This window comes from Lithobates pipiens, unplaced genomic scaffold, assembly GCF_037356315.1.
Source record: "Lithobates pipiens isolate NorthernLeopardFrog02 unplaced genomic scaffold, aLitPip1_a1.2 Scaffold_18, whole genome shotgun sequence".
NCBI lineage: Eukaryota > Metazoa > Chordata > Amphibia > Anura > Ranidae > Lithobates > Lithobates pipiens.
In genome coordinates this window covers 572,099,662-572,118,918 of record NW_027507758.1, presented here as the reverse complement: position 1 = coordinate 572,118,918, position 19,257 = coordinate 572,099,662, and the positions used below count along the sequence as shown (strand labels likewise).

General features: G+C 43.3%; 1 protein-coding gene across 1 annotated transcript in view; it reads left to right on the top strand.

Annotated features, from left to right (window-relative positions):
- GATA4 (GATA binding protein 4) overlaps nucleotides 1-17,309 on the top strand; it is an 83,462-nt gene extending 66,153 nt beyond the window's left edge. Inside the window, exons 2-5 of the mRNA XM_077489035.1 lie at nucleotides 1,989-2,155; nucleotides 12,747-12,960; nucleotides 13,868-13,998; nucleotides 15,900-17,309. Coding sequence (XP_077345161.1) covers nucleotides 1,989-2,155; nucleotides 12,747-12,960; nucleotides 13,868-13,998; nucleotides 15,900-16,049 — 662 coding nt within the window. The 3' untranslated portion in view covers nucleotides 16,050-17,309. The remainder of the gene's footprint in view (nucleotides 1-1,988; nucleotides 2,156-12,746; nucleotides 12,961-13,867; nucleotides 13,999-15,899) is intronic.
- The last annotated feature ends 1,948 nt before the right edge of the window (nucleotides 17,310-19,257 follow it).

The following is a 19,257-nucleotide window of genomic DNA, read 5'->3' as shown; positions in this document are numbered from 1 at the left end:
ATTGCAAATCTCTCCAACAGAGGCAAAGACGGCAATGAAAATACTTGTGTAGTGAGGAAAACGTGGCTTTTATTAGGCTGTCTGTCCCATCATGTAAATGGTTTCCCCTCACTCCCTATCTGGGTGACATCCTCATTCCTCATCCTAGTAACACACTATGGGGCTGAATTACTAAAACTGGAGAGTAAAAATCTGGTGCAGTTCTGCATAGAAGCCAATCAGCTTCCAGGTTTTTAATCAAAGATTAATTGAACAAGCTGAATTTAGAAGCTGATTGACTACCATGCACAGCTGCACCAGATTTTGCATGTTCCAGTTTTAGTAAATCAAGCCCTGTGTGTCAACATTTGACTTGGTTGGAAAGTCAGAAGTTGCTCCCCAATGACATCAGATAACATCCAGCTTTATCAAGCTCGTATATAGCACATTGCAGTCCTGCTTAGGAAAATTCTCATCTAAGCCCTTGTACACACGGTCAGACATTCCGACGGAAAATGTCCGATCGGACCGTGTTGTCGGATAATCCAACTGTGTGTGGGCTCTATCGGACTGTTTCCGATGGACAAAGTTTTAGAGGTGGGCTATAAAACTTTCCGACAACATGATCCGATCGGACTTTGTCCGATTGTGTGTAGAGAATTTCGATCGGACAAAGTGCCACGCATGCTCTGATCAAATTCCTAGACCAAAGCTATTGGCTACTAGCCTGAACGTAGTCCCGTCGTAACGAAATAACGTCATCACGTTACGTACGATCAGATTTTCCGACAACATTGTCCGACTGTGTGTATGCAACACAATTTTTTTGTTGGAATGTCCAACCATGTGTACAAGGGCTAAGAGGGACAGTCCTAGGCATCCTGCTTTCCTATTGAGTTCATAAAATGTGGTTGGGTTCCCTTTGGTTGGCACCCAGAGTTGTAGAGGTGAGGGATTTTCATACAACCGTGAAGTGGTGACTTCTCTCTACATGTCCAACATGTGACTTGGCATCAAAGGGGCAGGAATTGGAGGTATATACTCAACAATATGGGAACAGGAAGTAAGGGTATGTCCCCTACAATGGGGGCAACAGTAAAGACCTAACAGAGTATCCAATGCTTCTCTACTATATCCAAATGTAAAAAAAAAAAAAAATAGTGTTGGGCTTCATTCAGCAAACTATTTATGGTACATAAATAGGTTATTATAGAATAACCACTAGCATGGATGTATAACTTGTTGTATAAGTGTTAATATGGAAAGCACAAATCTGTATGCAACCTCAGGGTACCTATAGACCTGAGATGTTCTTTTCCATCCAATGAAATCCCATGAGGGAAAGTCTGTGTATCTGCAGACACACTGCGATCATTGTAGATGACACCGTTGTATGATCCTACAATGTATTTTCCTTGATGATCACTTTTGTTCTCCAGAGTTATAGTCGGCATCAGGGGAACTCTGCTTAGTCCATTAAAATGACTCTGGCACTATAATAAAGCTTTACCATGAAGTGTCCTTTGCATACTGGGATACTCATCTATCTGATCCTATTTTGATGCTTTCACCTAAGTAGTGAATAATCCATTACTTCCAGGAGTATAGATTTCCTGGCCCCCTGCTGTGATGTGGGGGCCGTCAGGAAGAACCTCAGCTTGCAGATGAGATGACCAGGAAATTGACACTCATGGAAAAATCATTCTGCAGGATATTCAGCCAGTGGTTTTCTCCACTACTGCATGGCTTGGTGCCTTGGGTGGTAGGAGATGTGAGTATCCCATGTCTTCTTTGTAGAGGACACATTCTTGTAAAGTTTTATTTTAGCAACAGAGTGGCTTTACCATGAAGACTACATAATGCATGCTTTTGGAAAGATCTGCCAAAGTAGGACCTCTTGCCAGTCAAATCCTTCAACCATCATCTTAAGTCTACATCTAGCCATCTTTGGAATCACGGTTGTTTCAGGCTGAAAAGATCTGATTTTTTTTTCTCTCCTATTCTTGCAGAGTTTTTCGATGATTTCTCTGAGGGGAGGGAATGTGTCAACTGTGGAGCGATGTCCACCCCTCTGTGGAGAAGGGATGGTACAGGCCACTATCTGTGCAATGCCTGTGGGCTTTACCACAAGATGAACGGAATCAACCGCCCATTGATCAAGCCTCAACGAAGGCTGGTAAGATTCTTTAGGGGTTTTGTATTTATTTAAAGTGTATATAAAGCCACTGGAGAGTCCCAACACACCGACGGAATTTAGAAGGGTTTTCAGTGCTGTGTGTTGGGTGATTTACTCTCTGTTTACCCTGCCAACAATTGTTACCACAAATGAAATTAAGGGATGATCCAACTTTTCCAGCTATTAGCAGAACAAGGACTGAGGGTACATTTTCCAATTGGGGCACCTGTTTAAGTAACAACTAATGTCGCATACACACAACCAGACTTTCCGGCAGACTAGGTCCGACAGAATCAGTCCGTCGGAACAATCGGATCACGTGTGGGTTAATCCGATCATTTTTCGTTAAAAAAATCAGACGGACTTAGAAATAGAATGTTTCAAATTTGTCCAACGGACTCAATTCCTATGGACCAGATACGACGCAAGGGAAGCTATTGACTACTAGCTATTGAACTTCCTTTTTTAGTCCCGTCTTACGTCATCACGTTCAAAACGGCTGACTTTCGAATTCCGTTTGTGTGTGACCTGGTCCGTTAGTTCGAAAAGTCCATCGGAACTCCACCAAAAGTCTGTCAGGAAGACCATCGGTCCTAGTCTGCCGGAAAGTCCAGTCGTGTGTGCGCGGCATAAGAGATTTACTTTGGAGAGATTTCCTCCCAGTTCCTGTTGTGTCTACAGGAAGTGAGGGGCAATCTCCCCAATGGGACATACATGGCAAATGTTGAAATTGTAATCCTCCCCTACTGTACCCAAAATGTTTTGGCATGCACAAGTTTTGCTATAAAAACTGCAAGATAGCGTAGCAGCAGCTAGTCATTATCTTACTGACCTGGATCAAGAATGCAGAAAGTCAGAAATCCTGATCTGCACACTTGTCCCAGTTCAGCAACTCAATGGCAATGGGGGGCCTCCATATTTATCAGTAGATGTTCCGAGTTTCCAGAGATTTTTGAGTCTTCATAGTTATCTAAAGTTCTACATACTGTATATTTAATAAAACCAGAGACTCTCGAATTTAAAAGTTACAAGTCAAGTAAAAAAGCTGACAATACGTTCATGTCAGCTGCTTTTACATTATGCAGTCATTCCAGCTGCTGTCATAGGATGCAGTCCTGTAATCTGCTGTTACATACTGCAGTCCTATCAGCTGTTGTCACAGAATGCAGTCTTTACATCTTCTGTCAGAGAATACAGTTGTAGCAAAGTCCCGGGTCCCCTAATACCTAATGGTGACCTCCAGAGTTAGGGACAGCAGACATCCTTCTGTGTAGAGTGGGTTACAATTAGAGTTGTCCCGATACTAGTATCGGCATCGGGACCGATACTAAGCATTTGCGTGAGTACTTGTTACACCCAGCCCATATAGTTTGGGCTGGTGTAACAAGATGGCCACTGCTGCTTTTATGTGGCCAAGTGCAAGGAGTACCAAGATGGGCATCACAGGCAGCCTTTACTCATTTCAGTGCCTGTCCATTAGTGTCTATAAGTGCCACCTGTCAGTGCCATCTATCAGTGCCAGCCAGCTGTCAGTGACAACCATCAGTGCCATCTATCTGTCAGTGCCATCTATCTGTCAGTGCCAGCCACCAGTCAGTGCTCATCAGTGCTGCATATCGGTGCCCATCAGTGCCACCTAATCTTAACAGTGCCACCTAATCTGTATTGTGCTTTGAAAACTGCCACTTGATATTAAAAAAAGTATCTGTAATCAGTATCGGCGAGTACTTGAAAAAAGTATCTGCACTTGTCTTAAAAAAGTTGTATCGGAACAACCCTAGTTAAAATGCATGGTGTAATTCTGTAATTCAGGATGAAATGGTGGGTGCCAGACACTTTTTGAATGCAAAGAGATTTATTGTCTCTTGGTCAGAACTGTGGGAGAGAGGGTTAGGGCCAGGACACCATTAGGTAGGTGCAATGATAATTGACAGACTCCAAGACTTATAGGCAGACAGCTATACAGATGAAGGTCTCCAGCCAGACACCGTTTCTGTATAGGTAGGACCGCTGTCTCCTATGGCAACAATCTTTTAGTAGTTATGAAGGGTAGTTGTACTCAACTATTGACAACACAGACAGTTCTCTTTACTCCATAGTCACTCACTATGGATCTTTACTCAATGAACTCCCAGTCTTTCACTAGAATTTGGATCCACTAGCAACTGAATCCCTTGAGCTCTTCCACTTTTAGAACTCAGTAACTTCCTCAAGCGTCACCCCCGATTCCTTGCTGGGTCCCTGGCTTGGCACTCACAGATACTGTTCAAGTGCCACCCCTGCTGACACGCTAGTTTCCTGGCTTTGCACTCACTGATGCTCCACAAGTGTCACCTCTGCTGTCCCGCTGGGTCCCTGAATTGGCACTTGCTGAAGTTTTCCCACTTTTTTCACCATCCCTGGCTGGTGTGAAGTCTGCTCTAGTACTGTCCTCAGCTTACTCACAGTGGTCCCTGGTAACAATGTAGATGGTCCCCTAGTGGTGACAGTTTCCCCTTTATTTCCGACCACAGCTGGTTCCCTGGCCGGTGGAACAGCTACTTCTGGTTGGACTACAAGCCCGCAGACCCAACCCTGCACTGCTTCTCCTGCTTCTGGATAGGCCCTCAGACAGCCTAGTAGCCAGGATAGGCCTCAGGCTTCCGGCCTAGTAGCCCGGGGCAGCATAACACACGTCCACCCAGACAGCCATCCAGGTGGCACAGAACCCCGATCACCTGACTCCACCCAAATAAACAGGCGCTCCCAGCAGGCCAAGGGACCAAAGAAAATCCCTGCCCATTGTCACCAGCTATAATGCCACCTAGTGAGAGAAGTGCAGCAATTACAGAATTGGGGGTAAATAAATTGATCTCCTAACAATTGGGCAAGGCAACTATAGCCTGGCAACTAAATTTAATAGCAGCCCTGCCTAAACAGGAGGGTGCTACACAGTCATGTCAGCTTCTGTAATAGAATGCAGTCACCCGTCCTTACTGAATGCAGTCATTCCAGCTGCTGTTACTGAATGCAGACATTTCAGCTGCCCTTACAGAATGCAGCCATTTCAGCTGCCCTTACAGAATGCAGCCATTTCAGCTGCCCTTACAGAATGCAGACATTTCAGCTGCCCTTACAGAATGCAGCCATTTCAGCTGCCGTCACAGAATGCAGCCATTCCAGCTGCTTTCACAGAATGCAGCCATTCCAGCTGCTTTCACAGAATGCAGCCATTCCAGCTGCTTTCACAGAATGCAGCCATTCCAGCTGCTTTCACAGAATGCAGCCATTCCAGCTGCTTTCACATAATGCAGCCATTCCAGCTGCTTTCACAGAATGCAGCCATTCCAGCTGCCGTCACAGAATGCAGCCATTCCAGCTGCCGTCACAGAATGCAGCCATTCCAGCTGCCGTCACAGAAAGCAGCCATTCCAGCTGCCGTCACAGAATGCAGCCATTCCAGCTGCTTTCACAGAATGCAGCCATTCCAGCTGCTTTCACAGAATGCAGCCATTCCAGCTGCTTTCACAGAATGCAGCCATTCCAGCTGCTTTCACAGAATGCAGCCATTCCAGCTGCTTTCACAGAATGCAGCCATTCCAGCTGCTTTCACAGAATGCAGCCATTCCAGCTGCTTTCACAGAATGCAGCCATTCCAGCTGCTTTCACAGAATGCAGCCATTCCAGCTGCTTTCACAGAATGCAGCCATTCCAGCTGCTTTCACAGAATGCAGCCATTCCAGCTGCTTTCACAGAATGCAGCCATTCCAGCTGCTTTCACAGAAGGCAGTAATTTCAGCTGCTGTTACAAAATGCAGTAATTTCAGCTGCTGTTACAGAATGCCATATTTCAGCTGTCTCGTACAGAATGCCCTTATTCCAGCTGCTGTTACAGAATGCCCTCATTACAGCTGCTGTTACAGAATGTAGTAATTTCAACTGGTGTTACAGAATGTAGTAATTTCAGCTGCTGTTACAGAATGACGTAATTCTGTAACAGCATCTGGAATTACGTCATTCTGTAACAGCAGCTGAAATTACTACATTCTGTAACACCAGTTGAAATTACTACATTCTGTAACAGCAGCTGTAATGAGGGCATTCTGTAACAGCAGCTGGAATGGCTGCATTCTGTAACAGCTGGAATGGCTGCATTCTGTAACAACAGCTGGAATGGCTGCATTCTGTAACAGCAGCTGGAATGGCTGCATTCTGTAACAGCAGCTGGAATGGCTGCATTCTGTAACAGCAGCTGGAATGGCTGCATTCTGTAACAGCAGCTGGAATGGCTGCATTCTATAACAGCAGCTGGAATGGTTGCATTCTGTAACAGCAGCTGGAATAAGGGCATTCTGTACGAGACAGCTGAAAGTATGGCATTCTGTAACAGCAGCTGAAATTACTGCATTTTGTAACAGCAGCTGGAATGGCTGCATTTTGTAACAGCAGCTGGAATGGCTGCATTCTGTGAAAGCAGCTGGAATGGCTGCATTCTGTGAAAGCAGCTGGAATGGCTGCATTCTGTGAAAGCAGCTGGAATGGCTGCATTCTGTGAAAGCAGCTGGAATGGCTGCATTCTGTGAAAGCAGCTGGAATGCCATAATTCCAGCTGCTGTTACAAAATGCCATAATTCCAGCTGCTGTTACAAAATGCCATAATTCCAGCTGCTGTTACAAAATGCCATAATTCCAGCTGCTGTTACAAAATGCCATCATTACAGCTGCTGTCACAGAATGCCATCATTACAGCTGCTGTCACAGAATGCCATCATTACAGCTGCTGTCACAGAATGCCATCATTACAGCTGCTGTCACAGAATGCCATCATTACAGCTGCTGTCACAGAATGCCATCATTACAGCTGCTGACACAGAGTGCCGTCATTACAGCTGCTGACACAGAGTGCAGTCATTCCAGCTGCTGTCACAGAATGCTGTCAGGTAAGCTACTGTAATAGAATGCAGTCACCTGCCCATAGAGAATGCAATGCAGTCATTCCGGCTGCTGTCACAGAATGCAGTCATTCCGGCTGCTGTCACAGAATGCAGTCATTCCGGCTGCTGTCACAGAATGCAGTCATTCCGGCTGCTGTCACAGAATGCAGTCATTCCGGCTGCTGTCACAGAATGCAGTCATTCCGGCTGCTGTCACAGAATGCAGTCATTCCGGCTGCTGTCACAGAATGCAGTCATTCCGGCTGCTGTCACAGAATGCAGTCATTCCGGCTGCTGTCACAGAATGCAGTCATTCCGGCTGCTGTCACAGAATGCAGTCATTCCGGCTGCTGTCACAGAATGCAGTCATTCCGGCTGCTGTCACAGAATGCTGTCATTCCGGCTGCTGTCACAGAATGCCGTCATTCCGGCTGCTGTCACAGAATGCCGTCATTCCGGCTGCTGTCACAGAATGCCGTCATTCCGGCTGCTGTCACAGAATGCCGTCATTCCGGCTGCTGTCACAGAATGCCGTCATTCCAGCTGCTGTCACAGAATGCCGCCATGCCAACTGGAATGATGTGAGTTGCTGACTACATATCTGTAGAAGACTGACGCTCTCAGTTGGCTCTCATACAGAATCTCCTCCCTAGTAGCATGGCAAAGTGTTGTAATGGGGTGAAAGGGAGCACAATGCAGATACCATATCTACCTACGTGTAAACCCTACAGCCATATCAAGTCTGCTGCTCACATTAGCAGTCCAGAGCCTTTGATAAAAATCAATGTCAATCTGCGACTGGCTCTTTAAACATAACTCCATATTTGATAAGAAATGCAAAAAACTCTCTTGATGGTTATGACAAATATTTTTCACTTCCTTCTCTGCTAAAAACACGTTCGACCTAAATTCATGAAAACAATATAGATTCCTTGGACAACGTGGAAAACAAGTCCAGGAGGAAGTGAACATGGGTCTATGGGGACATTCTGAGATCCATGTACTGTATGTCAGTAGATACGGGGCGCCATAAAGTGTATGCCAGGTCTATGATGGAGGCTATACGTGACTGTGCTGGGGTGATAACACTTCCTTAGCGAGTATTGCTTTTTTATAATAACATGGGGGGGGGGGCATTTTAAATGTAATAGTTTGATGTGGATACAAAAGATGAAAATCTTAAAACCCCTGTTTTTTTGTTTTTTTGTTTTTTTTTTTGCTGTATGTGTCTTAAGAAGATTTTCCTTCACTTCCTATTCTGTATATTCAACAGGAAGTGAGGATATCGCTTAGACAGCTGTGTCCCCATTGGACAACATCTTCTGAAATCCCATGCTGGTGACAACTCAGAATTTTGGATGTCTTCACTTTTATTTTCAGTGACACTGGTGATCAGAGCAATTAGAGAGAGCGTGGATCAATTTAACCTCTTCCTGCCCAGATCTTAGGCTCCGTTCACACTTGTTCGACTCCAAAGTTGCGCTGACTTTTGAGTGTGACTATGGATGGGTGCAGCTTGGATACAACTTTGGCTTGGACCACTGATAATGGACAACTGTTGCATTGTATAACAATCAGGTACGACTTTCATGCAGCTTCTGAGGGTTTACATTGAAGTCTATGGCCCTCAATTTGCATGAAAGTCGGACCAAAGTAGTGTATGAACTACTTTGAAGTCGCTGCAACTTTAAGTCTCTTATATATGATAGGTTATCATTGGAAAACATAGGTGAATGACCTGATGTCCAAAGCTGCATGACAAGTCGCACAAGTGTGAATGGAGCCTTAACTAGGCTATTATGCCTGGGGGGGTCTGCCTGATCATGTGACCACTGTCATTGGCTGTCACAGTGATCGAATGATCGGGAGCCAACCCTGCCATCTCCTAATCAATACTAGAGACCAGGAGCTGTCTTTGGCAGCTCAGACTCTGTGCTGAGAACATGCAGCGAGTGCACTCTTCACATGAATCTCTGCCACCCATAGATGCATATGTGTGACGTGTAGGTGTTAAAGTGCTCCTTCTTTGCCAGTGCACATATACTAAATTAACAAAAGTATTGGGACACCTGCCCCAAAGTATCATGACACGCACATGAACTTTAATGGCATTCCAGTCTTAGTCTGTAGTGTTCAATATTGAGTTGGCCCACCCTTTGCAGCTATAACAGCTTAAACACTTGTGGGAAGGCTGTCCACAAGGTTTAGGAGTGTGTCTATGGGAATTTTTGACCATTCTTCCAGAAGCGCATTTGTGAGGTCAGGCACTGATGTTGGGTGAGAAGGCCTGGCTCACAGTCTCCACTTTAATTCATCCCAAAGGTGTTCTAGTGGGTTGAGGTCAGGACTCTGTGCAGGCTAGTCAAGTTCCTCCACCCTAAACTTACTCATCCATGTCTGGTCACTAAAAACCTGTGACCAGACAAAAAAATAGGGGGTGGCCTAATAAGGCTCTGGCGGGGTATTCTCTTGTAGTACACTGGGAGTGCTGGCAAGGACAGAGAACACCACCGCTATAATGATACAAAAGGCAAAAAAGGGTCTGTGCCTCCCGATGCCTTTCATCCCTTCTCCAGAGCTTAATCATGGGGATAAGCTCTGGGGCGGAGTGAAATGCGTTGGGGGCATGGCTTGGCTGGAACCCAGGCTGAGGTGGTCATTTCACACATCCACAGAGTCTTGCTGTGATGTGTGGCGCATAGGACCTTTTTTGCCTCCTGGCACCAAATACCTGACAGGGGTTCCTCTCACAGCTCAATTCAAAGCTGAAAAAATTTTTTTTGCCTTAAATGGTGTTGCCACCAAAAAAAAAAAAATTGCTTAAAATTCATAAAAAAAATTAATAAAAAATTGGAAAAATTTTTTTTTTTTACTCACCTCTAAATGCCTGTTGCTAGGGGGTCCCTCGTAGTCTGCCTTCTTCAATGCCCGGGCTGGTGACATCACTTCCCCTCGTGCCGCACAGTCATCTGGGACCTGTCACATGTGTGGCGTATCACGGCGCCCGGCACCGATCACGCGTGCGCAGTGGGTGCCCACAGTAAGAATGCCGGCGTCGCGAGCGGAGCGGGGAACGAGGGGGGGGGCTTCGTTCCCCCGCATCGATGGACCCTGGGACAGGTAACTGTCCGATAATTAAAAGTCAGCAGCTGCAGTATTTGTAGCTGCTGACTTTTACATTATTTTTTTTTTTTTTTAGGGGGCATCCCACTTTAAGTTATAGTTTAGTTTGGTTAGACTTTAATATTTCAATCTTGGGGGTGCATTGCCACCTAGTGGCCAGTATTATGAATGTTGTTATTGTTACTGTAGTACTATAAACAAGAATTTGGGCATGAAGGGAAGGTGCTCTGCTTTATTCTACACTAATGCATTGGGGTAGAATTCAGAGTGACTGGCAATGAACATATACATAGGGTTGTAGCCTGGTGAGGCAACATGCGATAAAAGATGGCCCTTAACATGTCATAGCATGCCAACAAAGGTCTAAATCCTGCCTACTATAGTTATTTAGTGACGGCATGTTCTCATATTGTATTGAAATCACAATCCTCAAGATGTTTTATTGGTGGCGCAACATAAATGTTAAAGGTTTACCTCTAAAGGGCCACGTTTTAAATCAAAGGGCTTCTGTAAAAAATAAAATTAAACCTTTGGCTGGAAAAAGCCTTAAAATGTGATAATAAAATACAATCTAAATAAATAACATTTCTAACATTAAAAAGAGAAGTTCTCAACCAACCCAGAAAAATCCAAATAATTAATGGAATACATTTACAGAGAAATCAGAGATTTGAAGAGGGTTGGGGCTTTAATTGGCCTGATCCTAAAATTCTAAAAGCTTTATAATCACATTTTAAATTGAAGGGGTCTGCAGGCAATTATCAGCCTCTGTTCTAGTAACCACAGCTATAGGAACCTCATTTATTTATTTTTTGGATTGTAAAGAATTGTAGATTTATTTAATATGTATATTGTTCCATGTGACAACACTGAAGAAATGACACTTTGCTACAATGTAAAGTAGTGAGTGTGCAGCTTGTATGCTGGTGTAATAGTGTAATGGTGTAAATTTGATGTCCCCTCAAAATAACTCAACACACAGCCATTAATATTATTATAATATCTAAACTGGCAACAAAAGTGAGTACACTCCTAAGTGAAAATGTCCAAATTGGGCCCAAAGTGTCACTATTTTGTGTGGCCCCCATTATTTTCCAGCACTGCCTTAACCCTATTGGGCATGGAGTTCACCAGAACTTCACAGGTTACCACTGAAGTCTTCTTCCACTCCTCCATGACAAGATCACGGAGCTGGTGGATGTTAGAGACCTTGTGCTCCTCAACCTTCCATTTGAGGATGCCCCACCGATGCTCAATAGGGTTTAGGTCTGGAGGGATGCTTGGCCAGTCCATCACCTTTACCCCAGACCTCGACCGCCCCACCACCATGCTTGACTGTAAGCAAGACACACTTGTCTTTGTACTCCTCATCTGGTTGCCGCCACACACGTTTGACACCATCTGAACCAAATAAGTTTATCTTGGACTCATCAGACCACAGGACATTCAGTTCCAGTAATCCATGCCCTTAATCTGCTTGTCTTCAGCAAACTGTTTGCAGGCTTTCTTGTGCATCACCTTTAGAAGAGGCTTCTTTCTGGGACAAAAGCCATACACACCAATTTGATGCAGTGTGTGGCATATGGTCTGAGCACTGACAGGCTGACGCCCCACCCCTTCAACCTCTGCAGCAATGCTGGCAGCACTCATACATTTATTTCTCAACGACAACCTCTGGATATGACACTGAGCATGTGCACTCAACTTCTTTGGTCGACCATGGCGAGGCCTGTTCCGAGTGGAACCTGTCCTGTTAAACTGCTGTATGGTCCTGGCCACCATGCTGCAGCTCAGTTTCAGAGTCTTGCCAATATTCTCATATATATCTCAATATTCTCGATGGCGAACCTTGGCACCCCAGATGTGTTGGAACTACATTTCCCATGATGCTCAACTACACTTTTGTTGCCAGTGGTTTAGACATTAATGAAAAGATATAATAAAATCTTTACAAAAATGTGAGGGGTGTACTCACTTTTGTGAGATACTGTATATACTGTTTGTCAGGAGTAGCAGAGTTTGGCTGTTCCTCGCCCAGTTTTAAAGTGATACTTAAGTCTTTTTTCCTTTTCTATAAAAATAACTAATATGTTATACTTACCTCCTCTGTGCAGTGGTTTTGCACAGAGCAGCCTGAATCCTCCTCTTCTCGGGTCCCTTGTGGGCAGCACTCCTGGCCCTCCCTCCTGTCGAGTGCCCCCACAGCAAGCAGCTTGCTATGGGGGCACCTGAGCCAAGCCACAGCTCCCTGTGTCCATTCAGACATGGAGCGGTGATGCAGTCACTTTGCACTTTGTGAATTAATAATAAACAAAATATATATATTATTTATATATCACACCTGCTCAATTCTTTTGCACGGTAGTGTGTGTGTGTGTATGTGTGTGTGTGTGTGTGTGTGTGTGTGTGTGTGTATATATATATATATATATATATATATATATAATATTATAATATAAATTTGACTACCTTACTAGCCTACACTTTGTTTTTGAAAAATCTGACCTGAATTTATTTTTACAAGCTCTAATAATGTAACGTTTCTCTTTTTCCAGTCCGCCTCCCGCCGTGTTGGTCTCTCCTGTGCCAACTGTCATACTACCACCACAACACTATGGCGCCGCAATGCAGAGGGGGAGCCTGTATGCAATGCCTGTGGACTCTATATGAAACTTCATGGTGTACCCAGACCGCTAGCAATGAAAAAGGAAGGCATACAGACAAGGAAACGTAAACCAAAGAACCTCGGCAAAGCTAAAACTCCCTCAGGTAAATAAAATGCAAAAAAATAAAAAAAGCACCAATCATAGATCAACTTCTGTAACACACAATATGAAATATGCCATTAGAATTACTTTTTTTGCTGAGGATCACTATGGCAGCCCTCAGCATGAGATGGCATTCTTTGGCTGTGCCTAGTTTTAATGATTGTCTTTAAAGAGACGCTGTCACCAACTTGCTAGAACAGTGATCATCAACCCTGTCCTCAGAGTCCATTAACAGGCCAGGTTTTATGTATTACCTTGGGGAGTTGCAGACTATAATACTGCAATCACTGAGCAGCAAATGATATCCCCTGTGATGTATTTCAGTTATCTTGCAAACCTGGCCTGTTAGTGGGCCCTGAGGACAGGGTTGATGACCACTGTGCTAGAAAATGTGGCTACTCCAGGAAAAGTCTCTTCTCTTGAACAGATTCCTCCTTCTTTGCATGTCATATCCCTATCCTCTTGTTGGGCTGTCTACTTGCCGTCTGTGATGGCCCAGCTCCTCTGCCTTTCCTCTCACCTCCCTTCATAACCTTTTATGTAGCTGTCGGGAGGAGTGAAAGGCTAGAAGAGTGCCACTTGAGTGAGAGCTCAGTCTGCTTGAGCTGTAGACATCACATTTAAGATGGCAGCAGTCATACTGATTTTGAATGTCTACACATGGGAGGCTTCACAGGTAAATTACATAAAATACATTCAAAATACATTTAATTCTATGGAAATATTTTTGTTAAAATGAATGGTCTGGTGACAGGGTCTCATTAGGTATGGAAGTTTGTTGCTGATGTTGGGTAACTGAAAGCACGGTTAGATGTTGTAGGCAATGTTATCTTCCTAACGAATATAACTTGTATTCAGATCCCTGCAGCTTGCTTACTAAGTGTTTTTGTGGACCTTCTTTATCCTAGGACCAAACGGCAGCGATAACCTCACTCCTTCCACCAGCTCCACCAACTCCACGACAGGAGAGGACCTGCGTCCCATTAAGATTGAGCCCGGACTCTCTCCTCCATATGGACACTCTACTTCCATATCTCAGGTGCAATACCACTTCATACAAAACTGATAGCATATGTCCCTCCAATAGTGGTACTCAATACCACTGAGATGTCACTCAGTCTGAACTAATTCTAACAGCACTACAAAAGTAAACCCTTTATTTTTTACAGAGGTCATAGATGGAAACATTTCAAATAAAAAAAATAGACCTAACAGCATTGACATTTAAAATGTCACAAAGGTTCCTTTCTCAAGTATCAGCTTGAGAAAGGGCAAAAATGTGAAGTAAAGCGCCACACCTCTACTAAAAGGCCCAGATATAATGTTATTCAAGCGTTTCCATTGCATTGGGGGGGGGGGGGGGGGGTCAAACAACCTCTTCATCAGGGCTTGAGAACACTGCTTATGGACTAGATGTGAACTGGACCTTTAATTGTATTTTTTCCAGCATGATTGCCTGAACTGTCTGGCTACTCTTTTCATTGTCCCAGTGATACAATTCAGAAAGACTTGGCCAATGACTGAGTGCGCTGACCGGTGTGTTCTGGCGGGGGGGGTGTATCCCTTTGTCAGAACACAATACCCCAGCAGGGAGTTCACTGTACTAACACTGATTTGTTAGGCCAGCCATACACGGTTAAAATCTCAGCTGGTTCAGCAGGAAGCACCTGAGATTCAAACCGATAATGGGTAGGCTAAATGTACCAAGTTGATTGATCAGTCAACTTGGGTACAACCAACCTCCCAGGTTCTCTTGCGATTAGCGCTAGTAGCTGCTAGTGATAATCACTGTCTCTTCTCCCAGCGGGGACAGCTCCCACTCACAGGAGGGATTTTCGCATCAACACTGTCTGTGTTGATGTCCGTGGTTGCAGGAAAAAAAATTCTCCGTGTATGGCTGGCCTTAGTGCAGAATCTCCTCCAGAACTCTTTGGGTTTTTTTTTTTTTTACTGGGTTGAAAAAAAAAAATTATAGTGTGAACTAGGCTTTATGTCATCCCAGCCCAGCCAATTAAGATGGCTAAAGAGTCAAGACTCCATAAAAAGACTAAGGAAAATGGAAGCACCGACGACGGAAATACTAAGGAGATCATAGAGGGCACTCTACAATGTAAGAGTGTCACATTATGCAATATGCTGTGCATAATTGCACATGATTATATAAGCTCCTTGGGGCCAATAAGCTCCTCTGTTGCTTCCATTTTTTTTCTCAGTCTTATTTTGGGATCTTTAGTCTTCAGCTGTCTTGATTGGCTTGGCCAGGATGATGTATTGGCATGCATGCACACAGGAGTTCATTCATCCAGGAATTGAGAGCTTTCTCCCAGCATCTGTAACACTATGAAGCACAGAGTAAGAAAAGACAGCTAATGGGTGGAATTATTTAGTTGCTTGGTGTCCCCACATACATTATATTAATATTGAGTTGGCCCACCCTTTGCCGCTATAACAGCTTCAGCTCTTCTTGGAAGGCTGTCCACATTCTTCCAGAGGTCACAAAGCAAGGTCCATAAAGACATGAATGAACGAGTTTGGAGTGGAGGAACTTGACTGGTCTGAGTCCTGACCTCAACCCGATAGAACACCTTTGGGATGAATTCAAGCAGAGAATGTGAGCCAAACCTTCTCATTCAAAATCAGTGACTGACCTCACAAATGCTCTTCTGGAAGAATGGTCAAACATTCCCATAGACACACTCATAAACCTTGTGGACAGCCTTCCCAGAAGAGTTGAAGCTGATATAGCAATGGGTGTGCCAACTCAATATGGAACCCTACGAACTAAGACTGAGATGCCATTAAAATTCATGTGCATGTCATGATACTTTGGGGCAGGTATCCCAATACTTTTGACAATATAATGTATATTAATGAGTTTTCTAAGTTCCAAATGATATGTTTTCATTTTAATTGATCTTTTTATATATTCTTACCTTCCAGGCATCTCCACTATCTGCTCTTACAAGCCATGGACCATCTATTCATTCAATGTCAGGTCTTAAACTCTCCCCGCAGACCCACCATTCAATCAACACATCTCCACAAGTCAGCTCCAAACACGACTCCTGGAATAACCTGGTGTTAGCGTGAGGCCGTCCAGGCACCTCTGACACTTCCTAATGTCACTTGAACAGTGGGCTTCGCAAACAATGACTAGTATTTTTTTCCTAGCAAATAATTTTATCCAACAACTACCACTCTGAAAATAGAAAAACAAATTGCAAGCTCTCAAGAGACTTAGAAAGTTGCAATAGAATTTGAACTATTAGAGTAAAAATAAAAATAATTTAATGTCTCTCTTACTAGCAAAGAACCGTTTTTAAACTGGACAGTATTTAACGTTTATGGCTTGGAAGGTTTTACAGATTCTGGCAAGGCGACCCAACGTCATCAAAGTCACACCAGCAAGGGATACAATCTTCGATGTGAAACACTGGAAGTGGCTGGAAGACTTTTTTTTTAGTACCTTTGCTAGTGAAAATTTGCAAAATAAAAAAAAAAAAAACATTTTTTTTTTTGTACAAGAAGAATAAACTATATTTAATCAGGAGGGGGGACGCTGATTTTTGTTTCCGCTGCTGAGTGCGTTTTAAAAATCATCATCACTTGTTGGTGTGGAATTTCTCCTTGTCAACATTCATATTTTGTGTTCTTTGGCAAATAAGAAAAAAAAATGTGGATCTGGTTTGTATTTTTATGTTCTACACTTCCGAGATGATTGTAGACTTTTCTGTAATGCCTTAAAAAAAAAAAGTTTGCGTCTTACAACTAGACTCTGGAATGATGTTTTGGGGGGAAAACATTTTTTTTCTCAAATTGAAACCAGATTTAGCTGTCATGCCAGTTATTATTTTAATTCATTGATTGCCATGGAAAAAAAAAAATAAACATTTTAAACTAGAAACAAGAACTTACAGGTAGCAGCCATGCCAAGTTTATACTTCAAGTTAATTCACTGATCGTTGGATATTTTAACCTGTAATTAAAGACAGGAAAACCATAAATCCCAGCTAAATCTCAAAATCGTTGGAATATATTGCAAGTTTGGAATATATTGCAAAGTGTTATTTAAGTATGATTGACTTTGTAAACTGTTGTATAAAATTAGAGTTGAACTTTTCAATGTATTTAAAATATAAAAAGAAACATACGCTTGATTCCATTATTATGTTATGATGCCCATGTCATTGTGTTCTGACAGTTGGCTGCAGTTTAGAAATGGCTTGTTGCGGAAGGATATAGCTGTAACACCAACACTGCCACCTACAATGTCTACAGTACTACACTCCATTTGTTGAGATGCCTTTTGACTATTGTGCAACAAATAAATATAGAAATATCGATGAGTAACGGCAGAAAAAAAGTGGTCCATGGAGTCTGCCCAATTTTTTTTTTTACTTTTATGTCTGAGTATAGATCTGTGTTTGTCCCAAGCATGTCTGGATTCACAATTTACAGTTGACTGACTCATTACCTCTGCTGGAATTCTATTTCAAGTGTCAACTGTTTTGGTAAAATAATACTGTATATTATAAGTCAGCCCATACATTAGTAATAATTTTTTTTGGTTCAACCAAAAAATAACCCGATTCCCCCCCATTTACAAACCTGATGTAGATGGGGGAATCACTCCCGCTGAGTCTTTATATCAGTGATTCTCAACCAGGGTTCCTCCAGAGGTTGCTAGGGGTTCCTTCAGCATTGGACAATTTCTGCCTCTCAGATAAGTTCCCATAGACACCATTGATCTTTTTAGCTATCTGTAAGGAGGTAATTCTTCCCAATGACCACAAGTGTAAGGACCATTCTTCCCACTGACCATCACACTAATGTATCAGGAGTTGTAGACTTCTAATATTTAGCAGGGGTTCCTCAAGACCAGAGAACCATTTCAAGGGTTCCTCTGTGTTGAAAAGGTTGAGAAAGGCTGCTTTATATTCTGACAGCAGGGAGACTTCCCCCTCTATCAGAATACAGAGATGAGGCGGCAGTACAGATCTGTCGATAAAAACCCAACAGGCTGGTTGCCGAATTTTGATCCATATATGGCCGGCTTAAGATTAGTGTTGCACTTTCCTCCTACTAGTTTGAGGAATCAGGACCTTGTTCCTCCTACTGGGGATCTCTCTAGTGATAATTAAATGTTCGTATAGGGGAATCGGGAGCTTGTTCCTTCTGGTGATCCCTCTAGTGATATTGGAAGGTCTGTACATGGGAATCAGGACCTCGTTCCTCCTACTGGGGATCTCTCTAGTGATAATTAAATGTCTGTATAGGAGAATCAGGAGCTTGTTCCTTCTGGTGATCCCTCTAGTGATATTGGAAGGTCTGTACATGGGAATCAGGACCTCGTTCCTCCTACTGGGGATCTCCCTAGGGATAATTAAATGTCTGTATAGCGGAATCAGGAGCTTGTTCCTTCTGGTGATCCCTCGAGTGATATTTGAAGGTCTGTACATGGGAATCAGGACCTCGTTCCTCCTACTGGGGATCTCTCTAGGGATAATTAAAGATCTATATAGGAGAATCAGGACCTCTTTCCTCCTGCTGGTAATCCCTCTAGTGATAATTAAATCTCTATATAGGGGAATCAGGACCTCGCTCCTCCTGCTGGTGATCCCTCTAGTGATAACTAAAAATCTAAATAGAGGAATTAGGAACTCCTTCCTCCTCCTGGTGATTCATCTAGTGATAACTAAAGCTCTATATAGAGCAGGTGTCATTAAATAGTGGACTGCGGTTCAGACATGGACTGAGTGACAGTCCCTTAATGTATTTACAGGTTTCCATCATGTCTCCCCTTTCCCTTCTTTTTTCAAGACTGTACATATTAAGTTCCTGAAGTGTCTTTCCTGATATGTTTTTCTTTTATTTCTCAGACCTTTCACCATTTTTGTTGCCCGTCTCTGGACCCATTCTTGCTTATCAATATCTTTTTGTAAGAGAGGTCTCCAGAACTGGACACAATATTCTAAATGAGGTCTTATTAAAGATTGCTATAGAGGAATTGGGACCCTTTTCCTTCTGCTGGTGATCCCACTAGTGATAACTAAAAATCTATAGGGGAATCGGGACCTCTTTCCTACTGCTGGTGATCTCTCTAGTGATATTTAAAGGTCTATGCAGGGGAATCAGAATCTTGTTTCTCCTGCTGGTGATACCTCTAGTGACAATTAAAGGTCTATATAGGGGAATCAGGACCTTGTTTCTCCTGCTGGTGATACCTCTAGCGATAACTAAAGGTCTATATAGTGGAATTAGGACCTCCTTTCATCTTGCTGATGATCCCTCTAATGAT